The 26367-nt window shown below is 41.5% G+C and overlaps 1 protein-coding gene and 2 long non-coding RNA genes across 6 annotated transcripts in view; 2 read left to right on the top strand and 1 right to left on the bottom strand.

Annotated features, from left to right (window-relative positions):
- LOC149917432 (uncharacterized) overlaps window positions 1-9968 on the bottom strand; it is a 33454-nt gene extending 23486 nt beyond the window's left edge. Inside the window, exon 1 of the long non-coding RNA XR_016467702.1 lies at window positions 9782-9968. This is a non-coding gene — a long non-coding RNA (uncharacterized LOC149917432). The remainder of the gene's footprint in view (window positions 1-9781) is intronic.
- Window positions 268-3283, top strand: LOC116227143 (uncharacterized). Its single transcript, XR_004166492.2, has 2 exons — window positions 268-354; window positions 3019-3283. It is a non-coding gene; the product is annotated as an uncharacterized LOC116227143 (long non-coding RNA).
- A 174-nt stretch (window positions 9969-10142) lies between the features above and the next one.
- SNRK (SNF related kinase) overlaps window positions 10143-26367 on the top strand; it is a 36816-nt gene continuing 20591 nt past the window's right edge. Inside the window, exons 1-3 of one of the 4 annotated variants that reach the window (XM_031590275.2) lie at window positions 10143-10407; window positions 22142-22240; window positions 23462-24155. In XM_031590275.2, coding sequence (XP_031446135.1) covers window positions 23567-24155 — 589 coding nt within the window. In that variant the 5' untranslated portion in view covers window positions 10143-10407; window positions 22142-22240; window positions 23462-23566. Of the gene's footprint in view, window positions 10408-10724; window positions 12228-22141; window positions 22241-23461; window positions 24156-26367 lie in introns of those variants that run through there. The other 3 variants (XM_090142489.1, XM_090142490.1, XM_090142491.1) reach the window with 3 other exon arrangements.

Below are 26367 nucleotides of genomic sequence, written 5' to 3' on the forward strand. Positions count from 1 at the left end.
CGAGCCCACACTGGCAGCGTAGATGAGAGGAATAAGGGACAGTTTCAAGGCGTCAGAGCAAGGCTCTTGAGTTTTACTGCTATAAGTACAATCAGCTTTGTATGGCCAGCAATTCATTTTACTGCTTTAGAAACTGAAGAATAAAAAATGCAAATGCACCTTTGATGTGCTGATTACTTCGGGATGTACTAAGCCATGAACAGTGGCAGTAATGAAATGTCTCCTGGGTGTCTTGGAACGTTGTGAGAGGACCCAGGAGAGGTTCCCTGGGAAACCAGAGATGAGCTCCAAAGCATGTGCAGGCTTGGCCAGTTGACAGCCACTACACTGCGTTCTGAACATGGCTGCTAGACGGTATGCAGTTCTGAGAGCAGCTGGTAGGACTAATTGTGAAAAGTCTAAAGGAGGTTGGGATGCATTTGTTCCCAGATGCATGAATGTTCAGAACTCTAGGAGAAAAAAAAGACTGATTGCTGGTTGATCCAAAATGGGGGAGAGAGCTGAATAATACTTTCAATTAATCTAAGTATTGATCTTAGTCCCAGATTCTGCTGGCCTAAATTCCACCTAATCCCCATGCCTGCTGTTTCCCATTGGCTGGCACCCCAAAGCTTCTGAGTAATTATTTCAGGGGTCTGAGCAGAGCTCTGAGCACAGAGGCACCTGTGTCTGCCAGTGTTAGGCACTGAGCAGGCAGATTTATGTGGATTTGAATCCAGAGGAAAATGGGCATTAAGGCAAGACCGTACCTCCAAGTTGTTTGTAATGGAAGATACCTACAGACCCAATGCTTGTCCTGCCTCCTTTGAGCCAAGGTCACCTGTCTACCAGCTCTCTTAAAACTTGCTCTTTTTCTGTATTGCAGCACATCCAAGCCCCATCCTAAAGTGGTTTGCTCAGAATCAGTGGAATCACAGAATGGATCAACTTGGAAGGGACCTTAAAAACCACCCAGTTCCAACTCTGTGCTCTGGGCAGGGACATCTCCCACTAGATCAGGCTGCCCAGGGCCCCATCCAACTCAGGGCCTTGAACGCTTCCAGAGATGGGGCATCCATGGCTTCTCTTGGGCAATCTGTTTCAGCGTCTCATAGTCATAAGAATTTCTTCCTTATATCTAACCTAAATCTACTCTTATTCAGTTTAAAGCCTTTACTCCTTGCCCTACTACTACAATCCCTGATAGAGTCCCTTCCTAGCTTTCTTGTAGGGCCTCTTTAGGTACTGAACACTGCTATAAAGTCTCCTTGGAGCCTTTTCTTCACTGGGCTGAACAATCCCAGCTCTCTCTACCTGTCTTCATACAGAATATAAAGAAAAGACAACCATAACATTTGCTCTCCTTGGCAGCATGATTCCCAAATCTTTGCTAATCCTTCCTCTCTTCCCACAAGAAATGAAGACCTTTGAGAAAGGGCAGAACAGTGGATTTTCCCATGAAATGACATGAGGTGTGACACGACTGAACTTCTTACTAGCCACATTTTCCTGAAATTCTACTCTTAGAATAAGATCCTGGATCCCTCAAAGACTGCAAAGCAGTCGTAACAGTATTCAAAACTCTCTCCATGACTCAGCAGTGAGCCTTTCCCAGTGACCTGTAGATCAGATATCCTAAAGATCAAATATCTGGGGAGTGGGATGTTTGAAGTGGAAAGAATCTGCCAGGTATGAACTCTCTAGTGAAGTTTTGCCCATACTTAAGAAGAACTGCTGTTCCTAGACTCCCATTTCTTGTTAGAGATAGGGCAGACAGGTGTGGCTTTGACTCCAGCACAAGTCATAAATGCATTGAGCAGCTAGATTAGCATAATTGCTTGCCTAGTCATCTAGCATGCAAAGTGCAAAAACAAGTATCATAACAGTTTTATTACATGTACATGCTTGTGTTTCCTTGGGATGCAATAAAACAAACAGGTCAGTAATTTTAAAACAAGCAGTAAAATACTAAACTATTCAATGAGTAATTTAGAGCAAATGCTGAGAAAATGGTATCTTCAAGAAACTTCTTCCAAGCTGAGCTCCAATTACAGCTTATGGATATGTGAAAGAAAAGATAGGGAAGAATGCATTACCAGTCAAAATGGCTTACATTTAGGTTTGCCTTATTTTTGTTTTGTTATGAAACATGCTTCACCACAATTATACTCAGCAGTATAAAACCATCAGGTGTGATTCCAACTGGAAACATTCTAAGTGGGTGATTGGTTGAGAAATGTCCCCACCCCTCCTTAGTTCAAGCAACAGATAAGGAATGTACCTCTTAAATAGAGTATTTAGTTCCTGCAGATAAGATTGCAGAGTTCCTTCTTGAAGAGCTTACATATTAGTGAATTGTAAGTGTTTTAAATACATTTCTAACAATTTACTTTAATTTCAGAGATACTGCGTAAGATAGTAAGTTCATTAGTAAAAACAAAGAAGGTAAAACATCTTTGATGTTACAGCAGGATGCACCCAGCTGTTAAATGAAGCAAAATAATCTGTTGGGGTTTGTTCACTTTACAGACAGCACGCTGTGGATGTTAGAGCGAACAATGGGAGCTGTGAGCAAGATGTGACTGAAGTAGTCTGTCAAATCCTCGGTTTGATTTATAATAATAGGGTTACACTGACATGAGGATAAAACACAGCAAAGCATATATTCACTATGAGTAATATAGGCTCACTTATACATTCTAGTACTATTAAATAAATAGTCTTGATCATTTTCTAAAATATTTCTAGAATGAATGTGGTTGTAGTGCTGTAGCACAAATACTGCTTTGCAGGCAGCTATCAAACAGAGGGAAACAAAATTCAAACCTAAAATTAAAGGGCTTTTTTAACTCGAGTTTCCAATATTCTGACTGATGGAGAGAAGGGAGTTGAAATCTCAGACATTCCCCTGGTTTGAGTCTAAAGAAAGGCTAATTGTAGTTTTTCTCTGGAACAGAGAATAACCAGAACAGTGGCTTCTTGATACAACTTGCTTTGTTTCAGACCCCAGATAATCTGGTTTCTTTTGATTCTCTGCAGGATTGTTTGCAGGAAAAGGCTGGGTACAACTTCAAGAAGATGTCAACATTGTTTCAGAAATGTCAGCAACAAATCCATTCCAGCTATAAAATTGTTCCTGCAAGAGCACAGAGAAATCCATGCATTTATCTTGAAGACAACTCTTTCAAACAAATGTTCTAATTAGGAACCACAACATCCTATTTCTTTTTTAATACTCTAGTTGTGAATGGACAACAAATGTTGTTGAGCAAGAGAATGTCATTGTCTAAACATGGAAATGGAATTTAAAGTTCTGCATTCAATTATGTTTGGGGGTTTGCCTTTCATTTCAAGTTAAACCTGGAGATTTTGAAAAAATGTGGCTCCATTAATGCTTCTCTTTTTTAAACAGTAAGAATGTTAAAGAACATATCCAAGCTGCCAGTAAGAGTATGGTGATCATCTAAAACATAGCAAACCTCTTGGTTGTTCAAATAATTGTGCATTGTATGAACACATATTTTGCATTGTCTGAGCTTCCAGCTGCTATATTACATGACAGATCTTTTAAACTCAAGGTTTCTGAAGTCACATTTCTATTTCTTCTTTCCTTTTTTCTAAGATACATTTGCTGTGAAAATGGTTCTTTCCTTTCTTAATCTCTCACAGAGACCTCAATTTCTTGCACACCTACTCAGCAAAAGCAAAAGCCATTAAAAAAACACCGCTTTGTTTTTTTTCCAGCCTGAATTGAGAAATTCTATACGCTCACTACCAACTCTGTAAATCAGAAATCTGATAAATGGAATGCATACCGTTCTTCTCAGTCTACTTAAACAAGACTGAGTACAGAAAGGAAGACTGAGCAGAAAAAAAACCACCCAACAAAGTAGAAGGGCTGTCTCCTGAGATTTAAGACACAGGCCAGAATGAAGTTGAGTTATAGGTGGATATAGTTTCCACAGTGCTTGTAGGGAAGCATAGACCAAAGCTGGAGCTGCTAATTCTTTGGAATGTGTGAAAAGTTTGTTAACACTGGAGAGCTGTGCTGCCTTTCCCTCTTCAGTCCATGGGATGAATTTAATCACGCTGCTTTAACCATTTGCTTTTACTGCACTAGCAGAGGTCATTTTGCACTACAAACAGATGTGAAGGTGAATATGGCATTCATCAGAACACTTAATCCCCCTTGCAAAAAAAAAGCAACAACAACCAACAAGCCCAAAATGTTTGTTGACATGAATTTTTGAAATGTTTCATTTAAAAATGAAGATGTTGCACTTGTGAAAATGGCACCACTGGCCTTTCAGGTGAACATCAGCTATTCCATGGAAACACCTCTCGCTGTGTAAAACATGATTACTGCTGTTCCATGACTACAATTACTCTCAAAGGTGCAATTCTCAAGCTTTCCTTCCAAGAAATGGCTTATTTTTAAATCTGTGAAATAACTCTGTTGAGAAGCATTTTTACAGGTCTTAAGCTAGAGGTCCTCACGTTAAATTGTGTTATTTTTCACAGGACACTATATGTGATTGGTTATTCTTCTAAGTGCACAGAAGGAACTATTGCTGTTTAACCAGGATGTGTATTCCTAAGGACCCCTAAGTTGGTAATGTGTATTATATCAGACTTGAAAATAAGCAACGAGGATAACACTAAAAAGGCATTTAAACACTTGCTTATTTGGTCTTTTGACATATTGAAGCGACGCTGTGGAATATAGGCTATATTCTAGCCATTAGCATTTACCACTTCCGTAGCAAATGTTGGAGTTGAATAATTTGTCACCTGATCAGAATTCTGATTTTAACAGAAATCAGTTGTGTACCTTTTCCTTATGGCAGCATTCATAAGACTGCTTTTGTGTGCTTCCTACCATTCAAAACCCATACTTAATAAAGAAATTAAAAGAATCCTTTCTGCCTTTTGTTTTCAGAGAGTCTTTCACCATAGAAGCCTAAGGACAATTTTTCTAGGACCTGCCTTTCCTAGGTCCTTCAAGGCCAATGCTGCATTCTTTATTCTTCTGCCTTGGCAAGGTGGATAGAAGATTTTCAGTATTTGGTTCATATGAAGTCTTCACCAGCCAGCATGACACCTTGCTCCATACTGAGGCCTCACAACCTTTCGCTTTCTCTTGAGTCAAACTCATGACTACTATGAAGTTACACATTAGCGCTAAGGACACTTTTCTTCTGGGACTGACTCACATTTTCTTACTCCAGCTCTCCTGGAAGAGTTACTGGGAATCCCTAAATAACTTGGGCCAAGCCCAAAATCATAAGTGAAAAGGAATGCAAATCACCAACCTTAGAACCACTCCTAACTTTACTATGTTTAATTAGTTTATCACCTAAAACACTAATGGCATGTCTACAGGCCTTTTTTCTACCTTCCCTTGCAGACTCATACCTTTTTATCCTTTCCAACTGAGGCATTGTGAGGCCACCTCACAACTGACTTCATTCACAATTCCTATGCTTGATTTTCTTTGAATGCCCAGTTCCTTTCTGAGTGAAGTGGGAACTTGTGAGCTATGTCGTCAACTCACAAGAGCTAGATGTGGGACAAAGGTATCAAAGGAACAGCAAAGTTTCTACACTACTTCTTTGCCAACCAGAACTCAGAGTTTGGTATTTTTGTTGCCCTTGCCTGGGGTAAGTCAGATAGCGTTGCATCCCAAGTTTCCTCTCCATACAAGGGCTGCCTGCCCTGTCTCCTGCATTGTTGCCTCTACTGTATGTGTCACCAGCTGGTTTGGCTGCCTTGCTAAAAAGCAAGCAACACATGAAGGGATACAACATGTGCTTCCTTCAATGTGGGCAGCAACTCTAGTAGTCCTCAGCTCTGGTGGGAATTGCTGTTTGGGTGTTTGAATTCCACTCCCCTTCCTGAATGAAGGAGAGAATTTTTACAAAGATCTGTATTCCAGAAGCGGTCTAAGCGCCGAGCAGAGGATGGTAATCACTTCCTTTGATCTTCTGGCCATTCTGCTAGCACAGCCCTGAGCGCTGCTGGCCACCACCACTGCCTGGAGCCTACTGGCTTGGGTTCACCCAGCCGCACATGGGACCCCCATTCTGCAGATCTGCTCCCCACCTCAGGAGCCTGCAGGGTGTTAGTTTGTCCCAGGTACCTCCTGTCCTGTCTTAATTTCACAAAGTTCCCGTCATCCCGTTCCTCCACTTTAAGACCTGAATGGCAGCTCTACCCTTGACTGCATTGACTGATCCCAACAAGCTGCTGTTATCTGCAAACTCTATGAGAGGGCACTCTGTCATCAATAGGACAAGGACATGAAACAGGGCAGGTCTCACGACAGAACATTATGGTACTCCGCTTACTATTAGCCTCCAGATAGATCACAGCCCCTTAACCACTGTCATCTGATGCCTATTATGTGACCAGTTTTTTGACATGTAGTTATCCATTTGTCCAGATCACAGTATTCCAATCTGGAGACAAGACTGTGGGAGATGGTGCCAAAAGCCTTCCTAAAGTTAAGGTAAATGATGTCAACTGCTCTCCCCTCATTCACACACACTCATTTTATTATAAAAGGTGATCAGGTTGGTGAGGCATGATTCAGCCTTGGCAAAAGAATGCTGGTTATTCCTCGCTGTGCCCACATATGTGTCCCAGGAGGATTACATGAGCTGTAGAGAAGCTGACCAGTCAATGGTTTCCCTTTGGCTTTTTTTTCAAGATGGGTGCATCTGCCTTTCTACAGCCATTGGGGACCTCCCTTAGTGTCCATGACCTTTCAAAGATAAACACAGCCCAGCAGGGACATCAGGCTGCTCCCTCAGCACCCCCAGACACAACTCAATCAATTCTATGGATGTTTATGCATTGAGTTCTCCGATGTGATCACTGATTTGATCCTCATTGATTCCTGGCTGTTTTCCTTGAATCCAAAGCACACAGACATAGGAGACTCTGCCAGTAAGTCTGAGGCAAAGCTGGCTTTGAGTATCACAGTGTTACCTGTTTCCACTGTTACTAGATCATTTGCCCACATTTTCCCTTTTCAGTCTTTAACTACCAAAGCTGTGGCAGAGATTGTCTTCTTGTCCTTGAGGTCCCTGCAGATCGCAACTCTAGCTGAGCTCTGATCTCAGAAAATAGACTGTATGTGATTCCTTTGGATGTCTATAGCAGTTTGTACTTCACCTCAGAAACCTGAGTTCGCTACTCTGATGATAGAAATGTACTAAACTTTCAGATGTAAGCACTGAGACTATTAAGAAATGTAATAGCTGAATGTCCTCCATAACTTTCAGTATAAATTGTACTCTTCTATATCTGTCCAAAGGCAGCTGCTTTGTTCTGCTTTGTCAGGGAAACTGTTAATAATTTAATAATGAAAAGGAATTAATGACGCCTATGGATTTGAGCCTCATGCTCAGATTATCCAGTGTCTAATGAAGTGTGAATTTTGACTGAAGCTTTTTCCACCCTGAGGGGAAAAAGCCACTCTCATCCATGCAGGTTCTCCTATGACTAATAAAGGGTGAGCTCACACTGCAGCTTTTGCTTTACAGGGAGTACAGGCAGGGTTACTCTCTACTACGTAGCCCTACTTTTATGGCACTTAAGAAAACAGTGTTGTCTTAAAAAAATTCTGTAGAGATCTACCTCCTTAGATTTGACCAGTTTGTTAGGAGTTAGTAGGGAGAACAGACAGACAGACAAAGACTGGTCCAAAGTCTCCTTCGCATTGAAACATCCTCAAATTTTTCACTACTTTGCATTTCAAACATCTCACTGGAGAGGTGCAAAATAATTTACATTAGGTATTAACCTAATTTTTGAAACAGAGGAACTGACATGACTCATCTTTTGAAAAACACATCCCTTCTCACATATAGTAGAGCAGACTAACAATTTCATGTTATTTACATACTCCATGCTTTTCACAGGTGACTTACACCTTCCGCACCCTACATAAAATAAGGTTCCTTCTAATGTGAGCCAGTAAGACTCCTGTAAAAACAAATACTGTCTACCATTTTCTGTCTACAGTAGAAGGCTGAATTTAGCAAAGAGGAACGTTGTCTGGTCTGATTTGGATGCATACACACCATGAGCAACCTCTCAGATACTTGAGGCCATTGCTGTCACCTTGCCTAGACAAATACATGCAGGCTATGACTGATGGATGAGGTACATTTTTGCTGTGGCACAACTAATACATATTAGCTATCTCTTAAAACCAGTGTGGAGACAAGGCTCTGTACTCTTATTGAGAGGTAAACCAGTTGAGGCCAACCAAAATCAGAGCTATAGTGCTGACCTCCCCTAGCTGCAGCTTGTCAGATTTCACTGGCATGTAGCTTTCACATTAAATTTTCACCACAAAAAACCTCACAAAACCAAAACAAGGCTGTGCCACTGAAGTCAGAGCCCAGCACAAATGACTGTGTATGTGATGGCAAATTCACATTAGCCTGGTGGAGGAATGATATTAGTCTCATTCCAGCAGCATGTAATGTAGTATAGACAGAAATAAAACTGGCTGGAAAAAACAGCAAACTAGCAAGTGCTGAATTCCAGCCTACTGCAAGTGCTAGACTCCTTCCAGTCCCTGTCATCTCCCCTAAGTGTTGCATACACCCTTGACCTTCTCATTCTTTTTAGACTCACACATGCATAACTACAAAGACTCATCCCTTTGAGTAAAAGAACTACTGTATTATACAGTAGTGATTCAAAGTACAGTAACTCACATTAGCAATATCAAGGGCAAGATTATTCACTTTTGCTTTTCTTTTCAGTGTATCCTTTTCCACTCACCCGTTCACCATTACAAGCAAATGCACAAAGGCACTGAGTGGTTTAGAACCTGAGTAAATTTAAGTGATACTTCATGTGTCAACTCAATGGATAATGTGATTTCTAAGAAATAATAAAGAATAAAAGTAGCCTTTTAGCCCAAATATTTTACAAAGGGAGAGTTAGTAGCACTGAACTGAAGAATCATTATAACTTTAATATGTATACAGTCTTTCCAAGACTCTACTTTCTCCAAGATGCAAGTGAAGCATACAGAAAAACAAGTGAAATTATAGCTCTTTTAAACTAGAAAGTGAGAGAAATAATCTAGGCTTAACTTTTACGGAATGGGAGACATTTGGCTCCATCTGGATGTAGCAGGCTCAGAAATCCAAGTGATGCATTTTGCACACCTTTACAAACAAAGACTTGAGAAATCAGTGGTGGTCAGGGAGTCAGAGGCAGCGGGCTGGCCGCTGTCATCTCTTACATCAGATGTGTGTTGTGCACCCAGCAATCAAGGTCAGTTCAGTAGCCCCAGCTAACGTGGGCTATTCACGAAAAGGCGATCGCTGAGTTTTGTCAAAGCACGAGGAAAGCAGAATGGCACTCATCAGACATTTGCTTAAAATGGGGCTTCAGTATAATGAAGTTCTGTATTCTGTCACTCCGTATACCTTACGCAGTTTCTATCTGAAAAAAGTTGACTTTGACACGTGTCACTTTTAATCCTTTCCCTTTCCTGGCTATGCAAAGAGTTTCTTCCCGTGATCTCTGTTAGAAAGTCCTAACTTATCCCCGGCACTGAGCGACGGCTTATGCTCACAACCTTTAGCACGTGGGGGCTGCACCGCGCTACATGAGCGCTGCTGCCCTCTGAAATACGCGCACAGTGGCACCCCGGCCTATTTCCTCGTGCGGTGCTCAGCGGCACCCTTTCCCCTCACTACCCGCGCTATTATCCCAACCCCACCAGCCAGCCCTCCGGCCCTTCGACGGCACGGGGCGGCTGAGGGGCGCTGACCTCGCGGGCTTCGCCCTCTCCTCAGCCTTCTCGCGGTCGCCATCGGGTTCCCTTCTTCTTTTGGCCATTTCCTCTAGTCATGTTTAGAAACGCGAGCCCGACGCGGAAGGGAACGAGCCGGCCCCCCGAGAGCCGCCAGCCGCACACGCCGAGCCGTCCGCTCGCTCCCGCCCCGCTCCGCTCTCCCCTCAGGCGGCCTCACCCCGCCCGACGCGCCCGCCCTCCCGCCATTGGGCCGCCGTGCCGCCAATCGCACCGCCTCCCTTCCGCGCAGGCGCGGTGCTCCCGCCTCACGGGCTCGCGCGGGTGCCCGTTGGCCCCGCCCCCTTCCCCCCCCCCCCCCCCCCCCCCCGCTCCGGCTTTCCGCGAGCCGCGGCCGTTGTTGTCAGTCGCGTCTGGGAGCCGCCGCAGCGGCGCGGCCCTGCCGAGCGTCCGTCAGCCCGCCCGGCGCGGGGCGCGAGTTACCGCGGCCGTCCTCCCCGATCTCCGCGGCCCGGCCGAGCTCCCCGCCGCCGTCTCCGAGCCTTTATCTCCCGTCTCGCCGCGCTCCCCGTTCCCGCGGGCGGTCGCGGCGGGCGCTGCCCATGCGGAGGGCGGCGCGGGGCGCGGCGGCCCGAGGAGACGCCGTAAGTTGCCGGGCCGCGCTCGGGCGGGGCTGCGGGGTGCGGGGACGGGGCCGGCCCGGCGGGGCGCGGCGGGTCCCCTTCATCCCCTCCCTCCGCCTTTTCGCCGCTCCTATGGCGGCCCGGGCCCTGGAGACGGGCGGCGGGGGCCCGCCGGCGGGGCCCCGAAGGTCGTCGGTGCGGCGGGGCTGCGGGAGAGGGCCGGAGGGGGAGGGCCGTTGCCGCGGGGCCGTGCGCTCGGCCCGCGTGCCCCCCGCCGCGCTGCGCCCTCCGTCCGCTCCGCGCTGCGCCCTGCCCGAGCCCGCGGGGTCACCGCGCGGAGAGCGGCGCGGTTTGCCCCTCCGCCGCCCTGCCGGCACCGCCTGGCATTTTCTGTGGCTCGCGGGGGGAAATAGCGAACGAGCCGCTGGAAAGCCATCCGGTTCGAGAGCCCGTCCGGTCGCGGGGCGTTTGGGGAATGACGGTGCGTCTCGCCCCTCGGAACCGGGTGCGAAGCCAACAGGTTTGTGCAGAATGCGAGCCAGCTTCTTGTGCCGGGAACCGGAGCACGAGAACGAAGACGCGAGCGTCCCGCGTTCCTCCTCCGCGCTCCTATTGCTTTTGTCAGTGCATCTATCGCATTGAGTGTGCCGCCTTGGGGGTGCTGTGCAAATCGGTTGGCTAAGTAGGTGAGTCCCGGAGAGATCTCTGTGCTGTCTGCTAGGTGCCCTGTGGACACTGAGCCGGCTGGACGTCCGTGGTTCGGTGTACTTCTGCAGATGTTTGCGGTCGATTTAAAGGCTCAGGGATAGCTAAAGGACAGCTGCGTGTGGTATGTTTGTCTTTATAAGTCGGCTGAATGAAGTATTGGAGGATATCCGCTAGGGAAAAGCTAGTGTTGGCCTGAGGACGGTTGGAGACAAATGTGACCTATTTTTGCCTTGGATATTTTTACTGGGAAGTGATGCTAGAACACCTGTGAAGGAGGAAGCTTTAGATGGGGATATAGAAATTAAAAAAAAAAAAAAAACAAAAAAAACAACCAAGCAAACAGCAGCTCTGGGCTTTTGCTTATGCATGGAAGTTTTTTTGCCGATGATCTTGCTTTCAAGTGCTGGTTATGAGCAGATATGCAAAGAAGTGGTTTCCTCAATGGTACCATTGCAGTTCCTGGATCAGCTGAATTGTATTGTGTGACTTAGAGCCATCCAGCATGAATGAATTGCAAGCAAATCTGCTTACTCCTGCCCTCTGTAGTGCAGTCACTACTTAGTCATATAGGCAGCTCTATGGAGTTGTTTATTCTGAATATATTTAGATCTCCTGGCTCTGGGGATGGACCAGTTTAATGAATCTCAGCACAATGAAATCTATATGAAAGTGTTTATGAGTAAATGATGGTTATGCTAGAATTAGGCAGCTTTTGCAAGGCATGCACCATTAAGAACTGGGTTAATGAGTGTTTCTTTTTTTAAGTAGCTGTAAGTACATCACAGAAAGCGGGAGTTCAGGTGATGATTGGTTTTGGTACAATTGCTTTTGCTTGGAAAGAAGGAACGTGAAACAAGCTTGGAAGAATTAATGGTCATTGCTAACTAAAGCAGTTGAATTTTACCTTGTGAAATGTTGAAAGGTTAATCTGAATAGACTAGTACTTGCCCTTTAACTTGGTGCCTGAAAAATCCAAATTTGGGAACTTAACAGTAGAAGGTAAGAGGAGGAAAGTCCGGTCTTGTCTCACTATTTTCTTGAATATTCTAAATAGCCATGAAAGGAGTAGAGTGGTGATGCAGTGCTCCAGGTGACTGGGAAGAGAAGCTAACCTGAATGGTGGCAAGTGCTTGGTAAGCAAGGCATCTTCTAAGCTAGAGTGTTCATCTGACTGTCTTGAGTGAATTTTGTGATCCACATCTGAGGGTTCTAACAAAAACAAGAAAGGGAAATTGCATCTTAAATGTAGGGAGAAACTGTCTTAATAAATGTGAAGCAAGGAGGAACAGGTTGTCTTTGCTTGTGTGCTTTTTAGGTACCAAAATTTCTGTACAGGTTACTGACGTTCCTTGAATTGTCTTGCTACAAGAAGTAATATCCCCATATGGTGTGGGTGGTGTGTCACAGTCTCTGTTCCCTGCTGTGCTGTAGATGCATAGTCTGCCTTATGATTATTTTAAATAGCATGTTAAGACTGTGCACGTTAACACGGCTTTGCAGATACCCATCTACTTGCAGTAGTCATCTTCCTCATGCACTCTTCTGACCAACCTGGTCTCTTCTAAGGTTCTACTTCTGTACTTTCAGTCTCACATTTGAGTCATTTTGCAGATCTGCACTTTCAGCGTATCGTTGCCCTTTATATCTTACCAGCTATAATGCCGAACTTAGTGCCTTTGTCTTGCTTTGCTGCCTGTCCTGCTTTCAAGGGCACAGTATCCTGGTGTAGCTAGCACAGAATAATACAATCTTTTTTCTTGTGTTTTTTTTTTCCTATTTTCAAAAATGTGCTGAAACACTTTAAAACTTCTTGATGTCTCTTCTGTTCATTTCTACTCGGTTGTGTTTTCTAATTACGTCTTTAAAAAAAATCAATGGAACGTGGTTCAGATCCGGGACATTGTCTCTTACACATAGTGCTGAACTGCAGTTTGTGATGAATGCACTAATAATAAATTGCATAAGCTGTTAAGTTTAGTAACACATGAAGTGCTGCTCATCTTCCTTGCCACAGTACTTCCCATGCTACAGCTTCTGAAATAATGTAAAGGAGCTGCTGTTTTAATGCATGTAACGTTATGTAAGGGCTTAAGAGGATTTGAAAAACTGTATATTCATGCACAATTCTAGGATAACTTACCCTGGCAGAGTTCTGGCACACATAAGTTAGTTCAGTTAGCAGTGTTAAGAACTTAAGGAAGTACAAAGGCTGTGTAGTTCTCATGCCTGCAAAATGTGAAACAAAGTGATTGCTTTCTGGAAAAAAATGTGATGTCTGAGTTGTGCAGTGACCCTTTACAGCAGCATTGGGGCATATGTGCTGCACTGAATTTGATGGACTTTTTTGTTGGTATCAGTGTCCTGTCTAGTTATAACTTACACCAGTGTTATGTGGGAGATGAGATAACCACTTAAACTTTTGTAACTTTAGTTCACATTGGAGCATGGTGAATTCTGGGTGTTAGCAGGATCTTAGCTAGCAAGAGATGCTAGGAGAGAGGATGAGGCACTGAAACTGAGTAACTATGTGTTGCGGTAGGTGCTGGTTTTTACAATTTAGGTAGTTTGTGTCATGCTTGGAAAACAGCAGTATTGAGTCAATTGAAGTACTTTAGTTCTTGTACTACCAGATAAAATGCTAAAGAAATGAAGCTATCTGGAATTTGAGCTGAGATAGTTCTTAATGGTTCTTTTCTTTAATAGAAATGATTGCTTGTAATAGATGCTAACAATATGCACGCATTTACTGGGGAGTACTTTGATATAATGTTTAGTGATTTCACCTCCCTTGATACAGAATAAAAATCATGTTTGTGATTGTGAATTTAATAAATTACTACTAATATTTGTTGTTTAATGTTAAGCTATGCTGAAGTACTCATTGGTTAACAGTGGAATGTTGGGAGCTTCTGTTACGGCTTTCTGTGCTGTCTAGCGTGTGAAAATCATTTGGTAACATTATAAATAGACATTTGAAAAGAGGGGAAACGACTCTTGAGAGTTCATGAGCATGGAGTAGATGAGATGATTCTTTTTTCTAAAAGAGTCCAGAGTGATGGGGTAGAAATCTGTCTTGTCGGGTTTCTACCGGGTTCTCACAGTAGGTTTTCTGGAAGGGCTGATGCCAAGTCCTGTCTAAAAGATAATGATTCCATCATGAATCATAGTAATGACTTCTGTCTGATACACCAATAATTTCTTCACCAGTTTCATGTTCTTAGCTAATTTTGGGAGGAGGAACAAAGAGAAACATCTAGACTATCAAAGCCAAGGTTGGAGAAGAAGAGGCATAAGATGGACTTCTGAGTGAAATACCTGCCATGAGTTATTTCTCTTGCTTGCAAGGTTGTTGAAATGCTTGCTGGTTTCTGTGATTGTCTGACTTGACTGATATCAGATCTCAATTGGTAAGGTTTATGAAGATCTGTAATTAAAACATCCATGTTAATTTCCTATGGCTGAGAATTTTTCCAGCAGTTACTGCAAAGTGATAATTTTGACTATATAGCTTGATGTCACCATTCTGAAACAAAGATTTAAGGATACAGGAAGTACTCTTAAAAAAAAAAAAAAAAAGATGGTTTTCATATACTACTTTGGCAGTTCAGGGGAGATGATCATTTGAGAAGGTCTGGTATTCTCTGCAATAATATTTTAAGAGCAGCTTTAGATCTTAAGTGGTCTGTACTGCTGAAGCATCTGACATGTGAACAGGGTGGTGGTGTGTGTTTCATGGAACACGTTTTTATGTTTGTTTAGCTCCCATACTGGACTTTGGGAAGAGGCATGGGAGGAAAACTGCCTTTGCAGCTGTGGCTGGTGAGAAGACTTTAAAGAGTGTAAAGCTATTGCTGGGTTTATCAAATCCACAGAGTTGATTGCATTTGTCTTGTATGTTACCTCTTAGAAATGGAAAGTGCTTTGTGAACAGCAGTGATTATCAGTGTGGTTGTGAAAGTATCTTGGGCTCTTAAAACATTTCACAACTAAAGGCACTTGGGATCATTGCCAGTGACTACTTACAGTGGTTTGTCTGTGGCTCATAATTTGATCACTCTTAGCACGTGTCCCCTTAACAGCCATGTCATCTATTCTGTGTTGAACCCCAACTCCCTCAGCCTGTCTCTGTGGGAGAGCTGCTTCAGGTGCTCTGATCAGCCCTATGGCCTCCTCTGGGCCTGGCCAACAGATCCATGCCCTTGTGCTGGGCACCACACTGCTGCATGGGGGGCTCACGGGAGTGGAGTAGAGCAGGAGGATCACGATGTCTTGCTCTTCATTCTCAGGTTTTGCAGGCTCTCCTAATTCTTTTGAAACATATTAAGCTAGTACACTTTATATTTTTCCCTAATCTGTCACACTAACCACTCACACACTGTAGCTCACCCATAAGACTTCTATTTGTAGGTCCAGGAGCATTGTTTTATGAAGTTTGTTGGCCCGTGAAATAATTCTACATCTGACTATTCCCCGAACAGTGTGCCTTAGAGTTGGAGCATTCTTATTCAGTGTTTTGTTACTTCTAGTTTAGATTCTAAGAAGAATTAAGCTGAGGCATTAATAACTCTGATACCTGCAACACATCCTAAAATAATAAAATGCTAACATTTCACTACCTGCTTCACAAATGCTAAACGGCAGAACTTAATTAGCTGCTGGCAACTCATACCTTCTCAGAGCAAAATTCTGAATACTATTTAGAACTAGGGGATGTTATTAAATTATGCAAATTAATTATTTTGTTTATATGGATTGTAGAGCTACCTGGCAACTCTTCTTTGTTCATCATCATAGTGTAGCCATGGGGACTGGTAGAGGGATTTGCTGAGATACCTTGACATTTTAGTAAGAGTGCTGTGAGGTGAACGGTGCTGCTGTGGGAGCTAGCAGTGAGACCTATTATAAAAACAAAATAAGTGAAATAAGTGTTGTAGATTACTCAAGGTATACGTGCAGTGTTGTACTGAGGAACTTGGCAGGAGTGGGAGGGTTTGTGGGTTTTGTCATCAGTGAAGGGAAAGGCACAACTACACCACAACGTACAAGCATATCAAGTGGGAAGAACGTGTAAGATAGCCTTGTTTATATAAGGGCAGAGTCCTAAAACCTAGCCTCCCTCCTTTGCTGTATCTGCAAAGTATTTGGTTGTAGGGCAGCTGTAGATTGGTGTTGCTCTGAGTACCTTTGGCAGTTGTGGAGGCATGGGTCACAGGAAAGCCAGGCAGGAAGGGCTTCTTTGTTTCGCTGTGACGCCTGTGTGTGGAAACAGAGCGAGCACAAATGTTCCAGATCGTAAGTCCCATATTGTGCCAGAATATATCTATTCAGGGGATATCAGGTACTGTGAGGTTTTACAAATTTGTAATACCGTGGAGGAAATGGATCATGACCAGATTTCAGAGCACGTAGTATACATCAGCCATGCATGCTCTTCAAGCTTCATGTATGCAGTGCTTCTTACCTGTTTCAAGCACATTGACTTTGCCTTATATAAGAGAATCAATGAACAAAAGCCTTCTCAGGAAAGCAGATTAGCACACTGTAATATCCTCACACATAAAGAGTGGGTCAATGCTTTTATGAAAATGGACTGCCTTCAGAGACTTATAGATTGGGCTGTGAAGGCATCTTACTGTAGGATAGCAAATAAACACTGGTAGGAAACAGTGAAATAATATGAAAAATCGTACTTGCCCTTGCCAAGTTTGTATGCTGAGTAGATATTTCCTTTGATATACACTCAGATTATAAGAACTTGTATAAGTTACTTTAAGAGTCAAAAAGTTGCTTCTATATCTGTGATCAATTTGTGCTGAATTTTGATTTACAGTTTCTAGTTAGAAGAGCAGCATAAGTCTTATCCTCAACATGTATTTATTTAGTAAATAATTGGTGTAGATGCTGTTATTCTGAGACAAAAGAGGCTGAAAGGAGAAACGGAGGGTGACGTTTCTGTAATTTGTGGATGTGTATAATGTGTACATCCACAGAACTTGTCACCTTAAACTCCTTTTACAGAAAATGAAAACGTCCTCTTAAGAAATGGTTCATTTGGTCTATTCTGCTATCTCCTTTAGGGTGCAATTTGTGACTCGTATGTGTTGTCTGAATCTCCATTCCATGTGAAGGCAGACAGGAATGGTTAGCTCTCTGGAGCGATGCGTGCCGGTCAAGATTACTTCGGGTTTCATGTCTGTTAGACTGATAACGGAGGGAAAGTTTTGTTTTGATAATACTGCAGTGTTACATTGAAGGGAAGTCTTGACTCTTTATTTTCTAAATTAAGAAGCTAATACAGGCATTAAAGCTGGGTGAACTAGGCTGGTGTTGCGTGTAAATATAATCTAATGGAAACTTCATGGAAAAGATGGGTTGCTTACAGAAACAGTAATGTTTCTGAAATGTGCTGTTCTTTCTAAACAGGCCTGTTAGACATTAATCCAGATACATCTAGAGATGACTGAATTGCTGTACTGTTGTTCAGTCTTTTAAACAGATGCATCTAATATTATGGAACTGCTTCCGCAGATTTCTGCTATGAAATGAGTGAGATGGGATGCATACAATGGTTGCTTTGAAAGTAATGCCTCCGCTTTTATGTTCACCTGTGATGTCAGAGGCAGATGTTGGTGGTATGGCAGTAGAGGTTGAACCTTCCCACCAATATTTCATTCCATGTTGTTGCTGTGTGACAGATGGCAGCAGAGGGGCAGTCTGACAGAGTGGTCTCTGACATAGAAGCATGTATAAAGCAAAGATGTGGAATGGAATTCCTCCATGATGGAAAAACTACACCCACTGACATTCATTGATGCTTGCTGAGTATTTCTGGAGGCTGAACAGTGAATGCGAGCACAGTGAGGTGATGGGTGGTGTGTTTTAGTAGTGGTGACAATGACATGAAAAATGACATGAAAAACAAGCCACATTCTGGATGGCCATGCACAGCTGTCATACCACAAAATGAAGAGCATCTCATTCAGCTCATCTGCACAAATCAGCTAATAGTAGTGACTGTGTTGAAATAGTGTTTTATAGCTGAGATTTGTTCTATCAAATAGTGTTGTTGTGCTCTTTGTCTGTTGTAGTTTGCACTGAAACATATGGGAGGTGTTACTTCTGGAGCAACCTACATGGAGTCGTAAGATCACCTAGGTTTGAAGGCATCCTTAAGTCCATCAAGTCTGGTCATTGCGTAACAGTACAAAGACCTCCCCTAAACCATACCTGGAGTGTTGTGTCCATGTCTCTTAAATGCCTGCAGAGTTGATGATCCCACCAGCTCCTTGAGCAGCATTGTCCAGCTCCTAACCGCTCTTTCCATCAATAAACTCTGCATGATGTCCATTCTAAACCTCTGCTGGCACAACTTGAGGCTGCTGCTTTGTGCCCTCTTTCCTGCTCCTTAAGTACTTCCAAAATTTTCTTCCTCTAGTGAGAAGCTGGGGAAAAAATTACTTCTTTGTCAGGATAATGGTAGCACTAAAAGCAGAATCAGTGAAAAGTATAAACGTAACAACCCTGTTATCTTAATTAGAATGTTTACATTGTAACTAAGCTTTGTATGTGTATGTACTATCAGGGTTTTGTCTCTGTTTGTCTCCTACTAGCACACCATTTTTACTTCAGTATGTCTAGCAAGCTTGTGTTCAGATGTGGAAGCTTCAACTCTGAGCATTTGTTTTAAAAGCACAGAATTAAAAGTTAGTCTTTTACTGAGCCTTTATGTTAAACTACTAATGAATCTATGTTAATTTCAGCTAATGAGACTGCAGCATTAATAAATGTAGTTTAATTCCCATTTCTGTAAGCTTTTATCCTATTGATTACTGTCTGATGTATTTTTCTGTGGGTTAACATAACTGATTTTTTCATGGAATAATGTTGGCAGGTTAATGTTTATGAGTTATAAACATTTAGTTTGTACAAACATTGTTGCAAATGTGCCAAGTGAACAACATATGTATAAATCTTTCCTCAGAGTTGAGTGTTGTAGATGTTTAAATTCAGACAAATTACATTCTCTTACATCTGGCTGGCTTTGCTTTCTCCCCTCTGTAAGAATGGAACCTTCTTAAATTTGGAAAAAATGCTGAACTAAAATGAGTTGAGCCTTTTCTTGGTCAGTCGTCCTTGCTTCTTCCAGTGCTGGAGTTCTGGTTTTTGCCATGCAGTAAGAAAGCTCTGTTTTGTGTGAACACAAATACTTAGGTATCTTTGAATCTGGGGCTTCAAAGAAGGTCTCTCTTAAAGCCACATCTCTTCAGAGACCTGTTTTGTGGCTTGAGTCAGACTTGTAGGTTGTGATGAATTCTTCTGAATGGAGGCTTAAATCTTGAGGTTAATATTTAGGCAAGAAGGAGTCTGTAAGAAGTTGAGTATAGCATTTTATGGTGTTGATATCTTATATACAAGGTTCTCAAACTCTTAAAGTAGTTCAGCTTAAGGTACTAATTTAGGATGGATTATGGGCAAAACTAGATTTATGTGGATGATTAATGTCCTACTAGAAATTTTTAAAAGTGTTTTTTATTTATAAATAATAAGAGTCTGGTTAGAGTATTTTTTTTTTTTAATCAAAGAATGGCTTAGGTTTAAAGGGACCTGAACTCTAGTAGGTTGTTACCTACTAGATTGGGCTGCCCAGGGTCCCCTCCAGCCTGGACTTGAACTCCTCCAAGGATGGGCACCCACAGCCTCTCTGGGCAGACTGTGCCAGTGTCTCACTGCTCTCTGAGCAAAGAATTGCTTCACAACAGCTAACCCAAATCTCTCCTCTTTTAGTCCTGTCACTGTCAGACAGTGTAAAAAGGTGTTCTCTCCCTTGTAAAAGCTACCTTCAAGTTCTGGAAGGATGCAGTGGAGTCTCTGTAGAGCCTTCTCCATGCTGGATAACCACAGCTTTCTCATCTCCTCTCCATACAAGAGGTGCTCCAGTCCTCTGATAAGGACTCCAGGCCCCAGATGGGGCCTCTCTAGGGCAATATAGAGGCCAATCCCCTTCCTCTCCCTGCTAGCCACACCTCTTCTGATGCAGCCCAGGATATGGTTGGCTTTCTGGGCTGCAACTGCTGGCTCATGTCCAACTTTTCATCTGTTAAAGCCCCTAAGCCTCTCTGAAGGACTGCTCTCAGTATATTCAGAATGTGCCATGCAGGACATGCATGTAGCCTGTTCAGGATTTAGATCAGTGGTTTAGGGTGCAGCTTCTGTCACCATATATTACTGAAGAACTATAATAAAGCATTATATGAAAACAGTTGTGTTCAATAGCAATCTAAATGAACAGGGGCAGGACAAAAAGCTTCATGTAAACCAACAAATTGATCTAAGTAAGGATAAACCAGGAAATGTTTGGAGAAGAGTGAGAAGAATGTTAAAGCCTATGAACTGACCTCCGTAAAAGGAATCACAAACTCAGACTTGAGCAAGGTAGAGCTGAAGCTAGGAAGGAACCTAAATCTGTGAGTTGCTTCAGGCAGTGGTAAATTAGAGTATGGTAGTTCTTGTTTTGAGACAGATGGTAAGTGTGAAGATGCACAACTTATCAGGAGAAATACAAACAAAAAGTGGTTCTTCTCAAAGCACGCATGTATTTAACAGCTTAACTAGCTTGTTGTAGGGTGTTTGTGATACTAAAAACTGACATACTTTTATAGAGCACCAACTTGATTTCATCTGGATGGGATCCACCAGATGTTATTAATACCTGTAAAGAAGGTTCTGAATCTGCTGGAGATGAATTGGGTTTCATTATTTATTGTTGTTTGCTTTTTTCCCTTTGCATCTTCTAATGGATTACTTACTAGGTAGGAAGCAGTTCCAGATGGATCTTTGGTAGCATGCCATCATCTAGTTTTGTACTTTCTGGAGTAAGGATGGGATGTATAATGTGATTCAGTTGATGGTAATAGAGGAAATTCTGTAAGATTAGCAGTGTGGGGTATGTTGAGCAGATATTGCAACCCTACTGAAGCTTCAATCCCTTAAAGCTTTTGTGTATAATAATCCTTGGTGTGCAGTTTTAATACTGTGAAAGGCAAGTACTAAATTAGAAAGATTTGTTGTTGGAAAAAGCATGGAGTCCAGACCCAGTAACCTTAACCTGATACAAAATTGTCCAAACTGGGGAGGTAGTCTGTGCACTTGCTGTCTCAGTGCAGTAGAAAACTGTCTGCTGAGAGGTTCCCTTGGGTATGAACAGAAGGAGTTGTTTGAAGCATTAGTTTTAAATCAAACTAAGAAAAACCTCATCTCTTCAGTCTCCTCTCAGATACCTCTTCACTGTTTGTTTTCCTTGGTTACATTTGCTTCCTTGCTACTTTCCTGTTGATCCAACGTTACCTCCCATGTATTTGGTCATGAAGTAGACTGAGAAGAAACCTGTGTTCCTTGACTGTAGGCATCCTTACCAAATGGAATATGGATTTGAGTTCATCTATGCAGTATATATTGCAAGATGGGACATGTCGATGTAGTACTTCATCTTTCTGCATAAATAAGAATAGACTTACTTTGATTTGAGGAATTTGATGCCTCTTAGAGTTAGTGCTTGGGGAATTACTTGAAAATAGATTTGTTGTTGTTGTTTTCCAATGGGAGATTTAAATGACCGTGCTCCGAATGTGCTAGGAAACTACTTTGGTTTTCACTATTGCTCTTAAGTTTTAGATGTTTTATTGTAGTTTATGGATATGTAGTATTCACCTGTACCTTGAATAATTAAATACAAAAAGAGAAAACAATCTTTAACAGAAAACTCATTTGTTATTTCAGCACTAGATTTTGATGCTATGGTATCTGTAAGTGAAATAGTTGTTTTTGGAAGAATATCTGAAGTAGAGTGCTTAATAGCTGAATAAAGAGGTCCAGTAGCACAAAATCAGTTAAGTATTGTTGTTTTTAAAGCTTGATTAATCTTCCTCCCAAAACAAAACACCAGAGAATAACAACAGATGCTTCATATTTATGTAATCATTGCATTTGCTCTGTCCTTGGTTAAGTTTTGAGGTTTCAAAAGTTGATCAATTTCATTCAAATTTTCCAGGGGTGGAGGTGTTGAACTGCATTCCCACTGACTTTATGGAAGTATACAGCTGGATAGAGAAGAGGTTATACCATGATTCCAGCTGGGAGAAGCAGTAAGGTGAGCTTGTTAAACATCAGACCATCCTCATAGGACCCCAAGCTTGTAATGGAATACATAGGAAATCAAGTTCATTAGTTTACTGCCTGTGAAATAACTTGTGTAGCAGGGAGTGTTTTTGATTTAATGTTTATGTTTCTGACCTGAGAATAGCTAATGTCAGGAACTGTTTGCTTGCCAGCATCCTTTTCAGAGCTTTTCTTTTTGAAGTTTTGTTTTGAAACTGAGAAAATGTATTCTAAAAAAGAAAATATATTACAGAGAGTTATGTGTTCTGTTTCATTGAGTTGGCAGTAAGCCATCTAGTTTTCATATTTCTAGGTGCTTTGTGCTTGAACTGGGATGAATGGGCTAGCTTTTTGATAACTACAGATGGTTAAACTCCAATCTAAGCTACAAGCACAAGAACAAGTTTTTTTGGAGTGTTTTACATATGAAATAAAATAAAAATAAGGCATGAGACCTGAAACAGGCTTGAATGTGAATGTTCTGTAAAATGGACCTTACCTCTTGAAATGCATGCTGGATTTAGTTGTAAGCAGGAATTCAGCACAAACTGAACCTCCTGTGGTGTCTCTGCTTCCTTTCTATTCTTATTGACTTATTGCCAGGGCTGCTGAATACACAAACTTTTTATCACCAGTTTTTATAACTCTAGTCAAAATATTTAACCAAACTTTTTTTGTAAGCCGCATGTTTTAATTTCAGCCTATAAAGCTTTGTTAATTTGTGGTAATTACAGGATTAGTTGATAGTACTTAAACTCTCATGTAACAAAATGAAATCCTGTATGTCAGTTTGTTTAACGTGCTGCAACATGAAAGAATAAACTGAAATCTAAGATAAATCAAATGTTTTCATGTAAATGTCCAGCTGATTTCTGGCCATCAAAATACTCAGAAAAGTTGCAGATGGTGGCTCTGTCAGTTTTAATAGTCCTTGTAGCACTGATGCCTTCATGTGTTTCTTACAAGAACATGAATGCCACACAGCTTTGGTGAAATTTTTGTTAATGTGCTGTTGAAATTCACTCTCTTCAAACACACTGATAATGTGGCTTCAGAAATGTATTGGTCAGTGTGGTATAACTTATCAAACTCTTTGCAAAAACTCCCCAAGATCTCATAAGTAATCTGTAATAATATGCCTGTATGACTTCGAGATCATTACAGGATAATGGTTTTGCTTACTTTCATACAGATCTTGTCTCTATTTTTTCAGGCGTGCTTGGCAGTGACGATGGACTATTTATTTGCAACAGATACTCTTCTATGAAAAGATCACGGTTCCAAAGAGCTTGAGCATTATTTCATCTTCTGAAACAGAATGGCAGGCTTCAAACGGGGATATGATGGAAAAATTGCAGGATTGTATGACTTGGATAAGACTTTGGGCAGAGGACATTTTGCTGTGGTCAAACTTGCTCGACATGTCTTTACAGGTGAAAAAGTAGCAGTAAAAGTAATTGACAAGACCAAACTGGATACTCTAGCTACTGGACATCTTTTTCAAGAAGTTAGATGCATGAAACTAGTGCAGCATCCCAATATTGTACGGCTGTACGAAGTGATTGACACCCAGACTAAACTTTATCTCATCTTAGAACTAGGTGATGGAGGGGATATGTTTGATTACATCATGAAGCACGAAGAAGGTCTGAATGAGGATCTGGCAAAAAAGTACTTTGCTCAAATAGTTCATGCTATATCATACTGCCACAAACTGCATGTAGTTCACAGAGACTTAAAGCCAGAGAATGTAGTCTTCTTTGAAAAACAAGGACTTGTGAAGTTAACTGACTTTGGTTTCAGCAACAAATTTCAGCCTGGAAAAAAACTCACCACGAGCTGTGGATCTCTTGCATATTCTGCTCCTGAAATTTTACTTGGGGATGAATATGATGCACCAGCAGTGGGTATGTCTTCTTTGAATTCAATAACTGATCTAAATGTAAAGTACCATGATGTTGTACCACTCTGTTTTCTGTTTCAAGATAATGCCATATGTGGAAGCCAGCTAATTAGCAGGAAATGTTATCGTGCTGCTAAAGTTACAGATGACTTAGTGTTGGAGCATCTCTATCTGAAAAAGTTATTGAAATTCTTTTAATATGGCTAACATGATTGTGTGTGGTGGGGGGGGGAAACTTTAATAGTAAGGTGAATGCAATATATTGATGCAAACATACATTTGAACTTGCTTTGTTCAAGGACATTATCTGCTTTTCAGGAAAGTACCTGTTCTTAATTTCTTTTGTTAAAATCCCCCAAAACTATTGATTATTTCTTGTTTAGTTTAGCCATCTGAGAATGACCCTGTGAGTCCATTCAACTTACATGTTCTGCTGTTAGGTGGTAGGAGTCCATTTCAGTACATACGTACTTAGAATGCAGATAAACAAAAAATGAAGAGCAGCATTAACTCCCTATTACATCTCTGCTCTTTTCTTGTCTGAGAACTGAAAGTAGGGAGGAAGTTCCTAGTTGATTCCCATTCTAAAAGATAAGAGTAGTAGCTATGTGTAAATTGATCTTTGGCACCTGGGTAGCTCAGTGTGCTAGAGTAATACAGGGAATTGTCTTACTATTCTTTTAGGCCTCCTGCATGTGCTATTGGAAGTAACATAGTTTGGTTTTTTTTTAATATTGGCAATAGCAAATACTGTCGTGTGATCATATCTGTTAACTGAAGTAGCATTAATCACACATTCAGGTACATAGCATTTCTAGTAACTTACAGTAGTTGCAATATTTCTTGTCCTTGTGTGACTGTTATGCGATGCTTGTCACCAGTCTCTTAACACTGGTGAGGATTGGGTACACCACTGTGGCTGTATTTTGCTGTGCTTAACATGTGGTGCTTTAGATTTTGAGACTTTCAACATGTCCAAGTCTTGCTAAGCTACCCAATGAAGGGTAAGATATTTTTATAGACTGACAAGATATTTCTGCACACTGTTGAACTATTATTCTTGCCTTTTAAAAAATAATTCCAGTTATTAGCTCTCTTTTTCTTAAGAGGAGGGGATAAATTGTACTGTGTAACCAGCAGGTGGGAATAGTGAGGATGGGGACTTGAGAAGAATAGGAGTTTAAGATATGCTTGTGGTTGTTGAAGGTCTGAACATCGGAGATGCTGCCTTTAAATGGTCATCTCCAGGTTTTTATTTGTGGTCTTAAGACTTTTCTTCTGCATTTCATATTCTGTGGTAAGTAGTTTTTTTCCTACTGCAGTTTTATAGAACTTGAAAAAGTAGTTAGTGAATAAATAGTAACTGCAGTAGTGCTTCTTGGTAGCTGCACTTCACTCAGCATTAGAAAGAGACTTAAGCTTTGTTGGAATGTAAGTTAGAGCAGTACAAATATTACATGAACTCTAGAAATGTCAGAGTGGTGTAAATTCTGTTGAATGTTTATTTTAGGACAGTACTAGAAATGGAGAAACATTGTTTGTCTGAGAGTTATCTTTTTGGGACTTGGCCTTGAGAGATGCCTTTCTATGTCTTGGAGAGTTTAAATCTGCCTTGAGTCCAAAAGCTTTGACCAGATAATCTGAATTAAATGATATGTTAATAAAGCACACTTCGACCTCTTACTGTTTCACTGTAAGAATGGTGACATCATAGAAACAGTTCTTACAGTAATTTGTAAACAGTTCGATCAAATGATAGCAGATAGAAGAAAATGATTGAATTGATTAATAGAGGAGGAGGAAGCCAGAAGCACTCTGGCTTATTGTGCAATGATGTGATAAGTAGAAAAACTTAACTGAAAATGAATTTCTTCTAGTGTAATCTAAGGATGCTAGTTAGTCTGTATTTCCCAGGATATTTAAATACATGCAGTGGTTGGTTTTTGCTTGCTCCCCAAATTACAGTGCCAGTTCCTGGATACTGGATCCTCTAACCTTGTCAGCAAATTGTAGGGCTTCTGCTCTAACTTCTTTAGTGACAAAAACCAAAACACCATACTACTTGCATTTATCTGAAGTTGTCATATTAAAAAAAAGTAAAGAACTCAGTGCATGCATTTTGTTGTGAGACTTGTGACAAAATGGCATGTCTGATGTCTTAATCATATTAGAATGACTGTAAGGGAAAAGACCATTTATGTTTTGTTACTGCAAAG

Source organism: Phasianus colchicus, chromosome 6, assembly GCF_987193195.1.
Source record: "Phasianus colchicus chromosome 6, bPhaCol1.hap1.1, whole genome shotgun sequence".
In the NCBI taxonomy this organism is placed as follows: Eukaryota; Metazoa; Chordata; class Aves; order Galliformes; family Phasianidae; genus Phasianus; species Phasianus colchicus.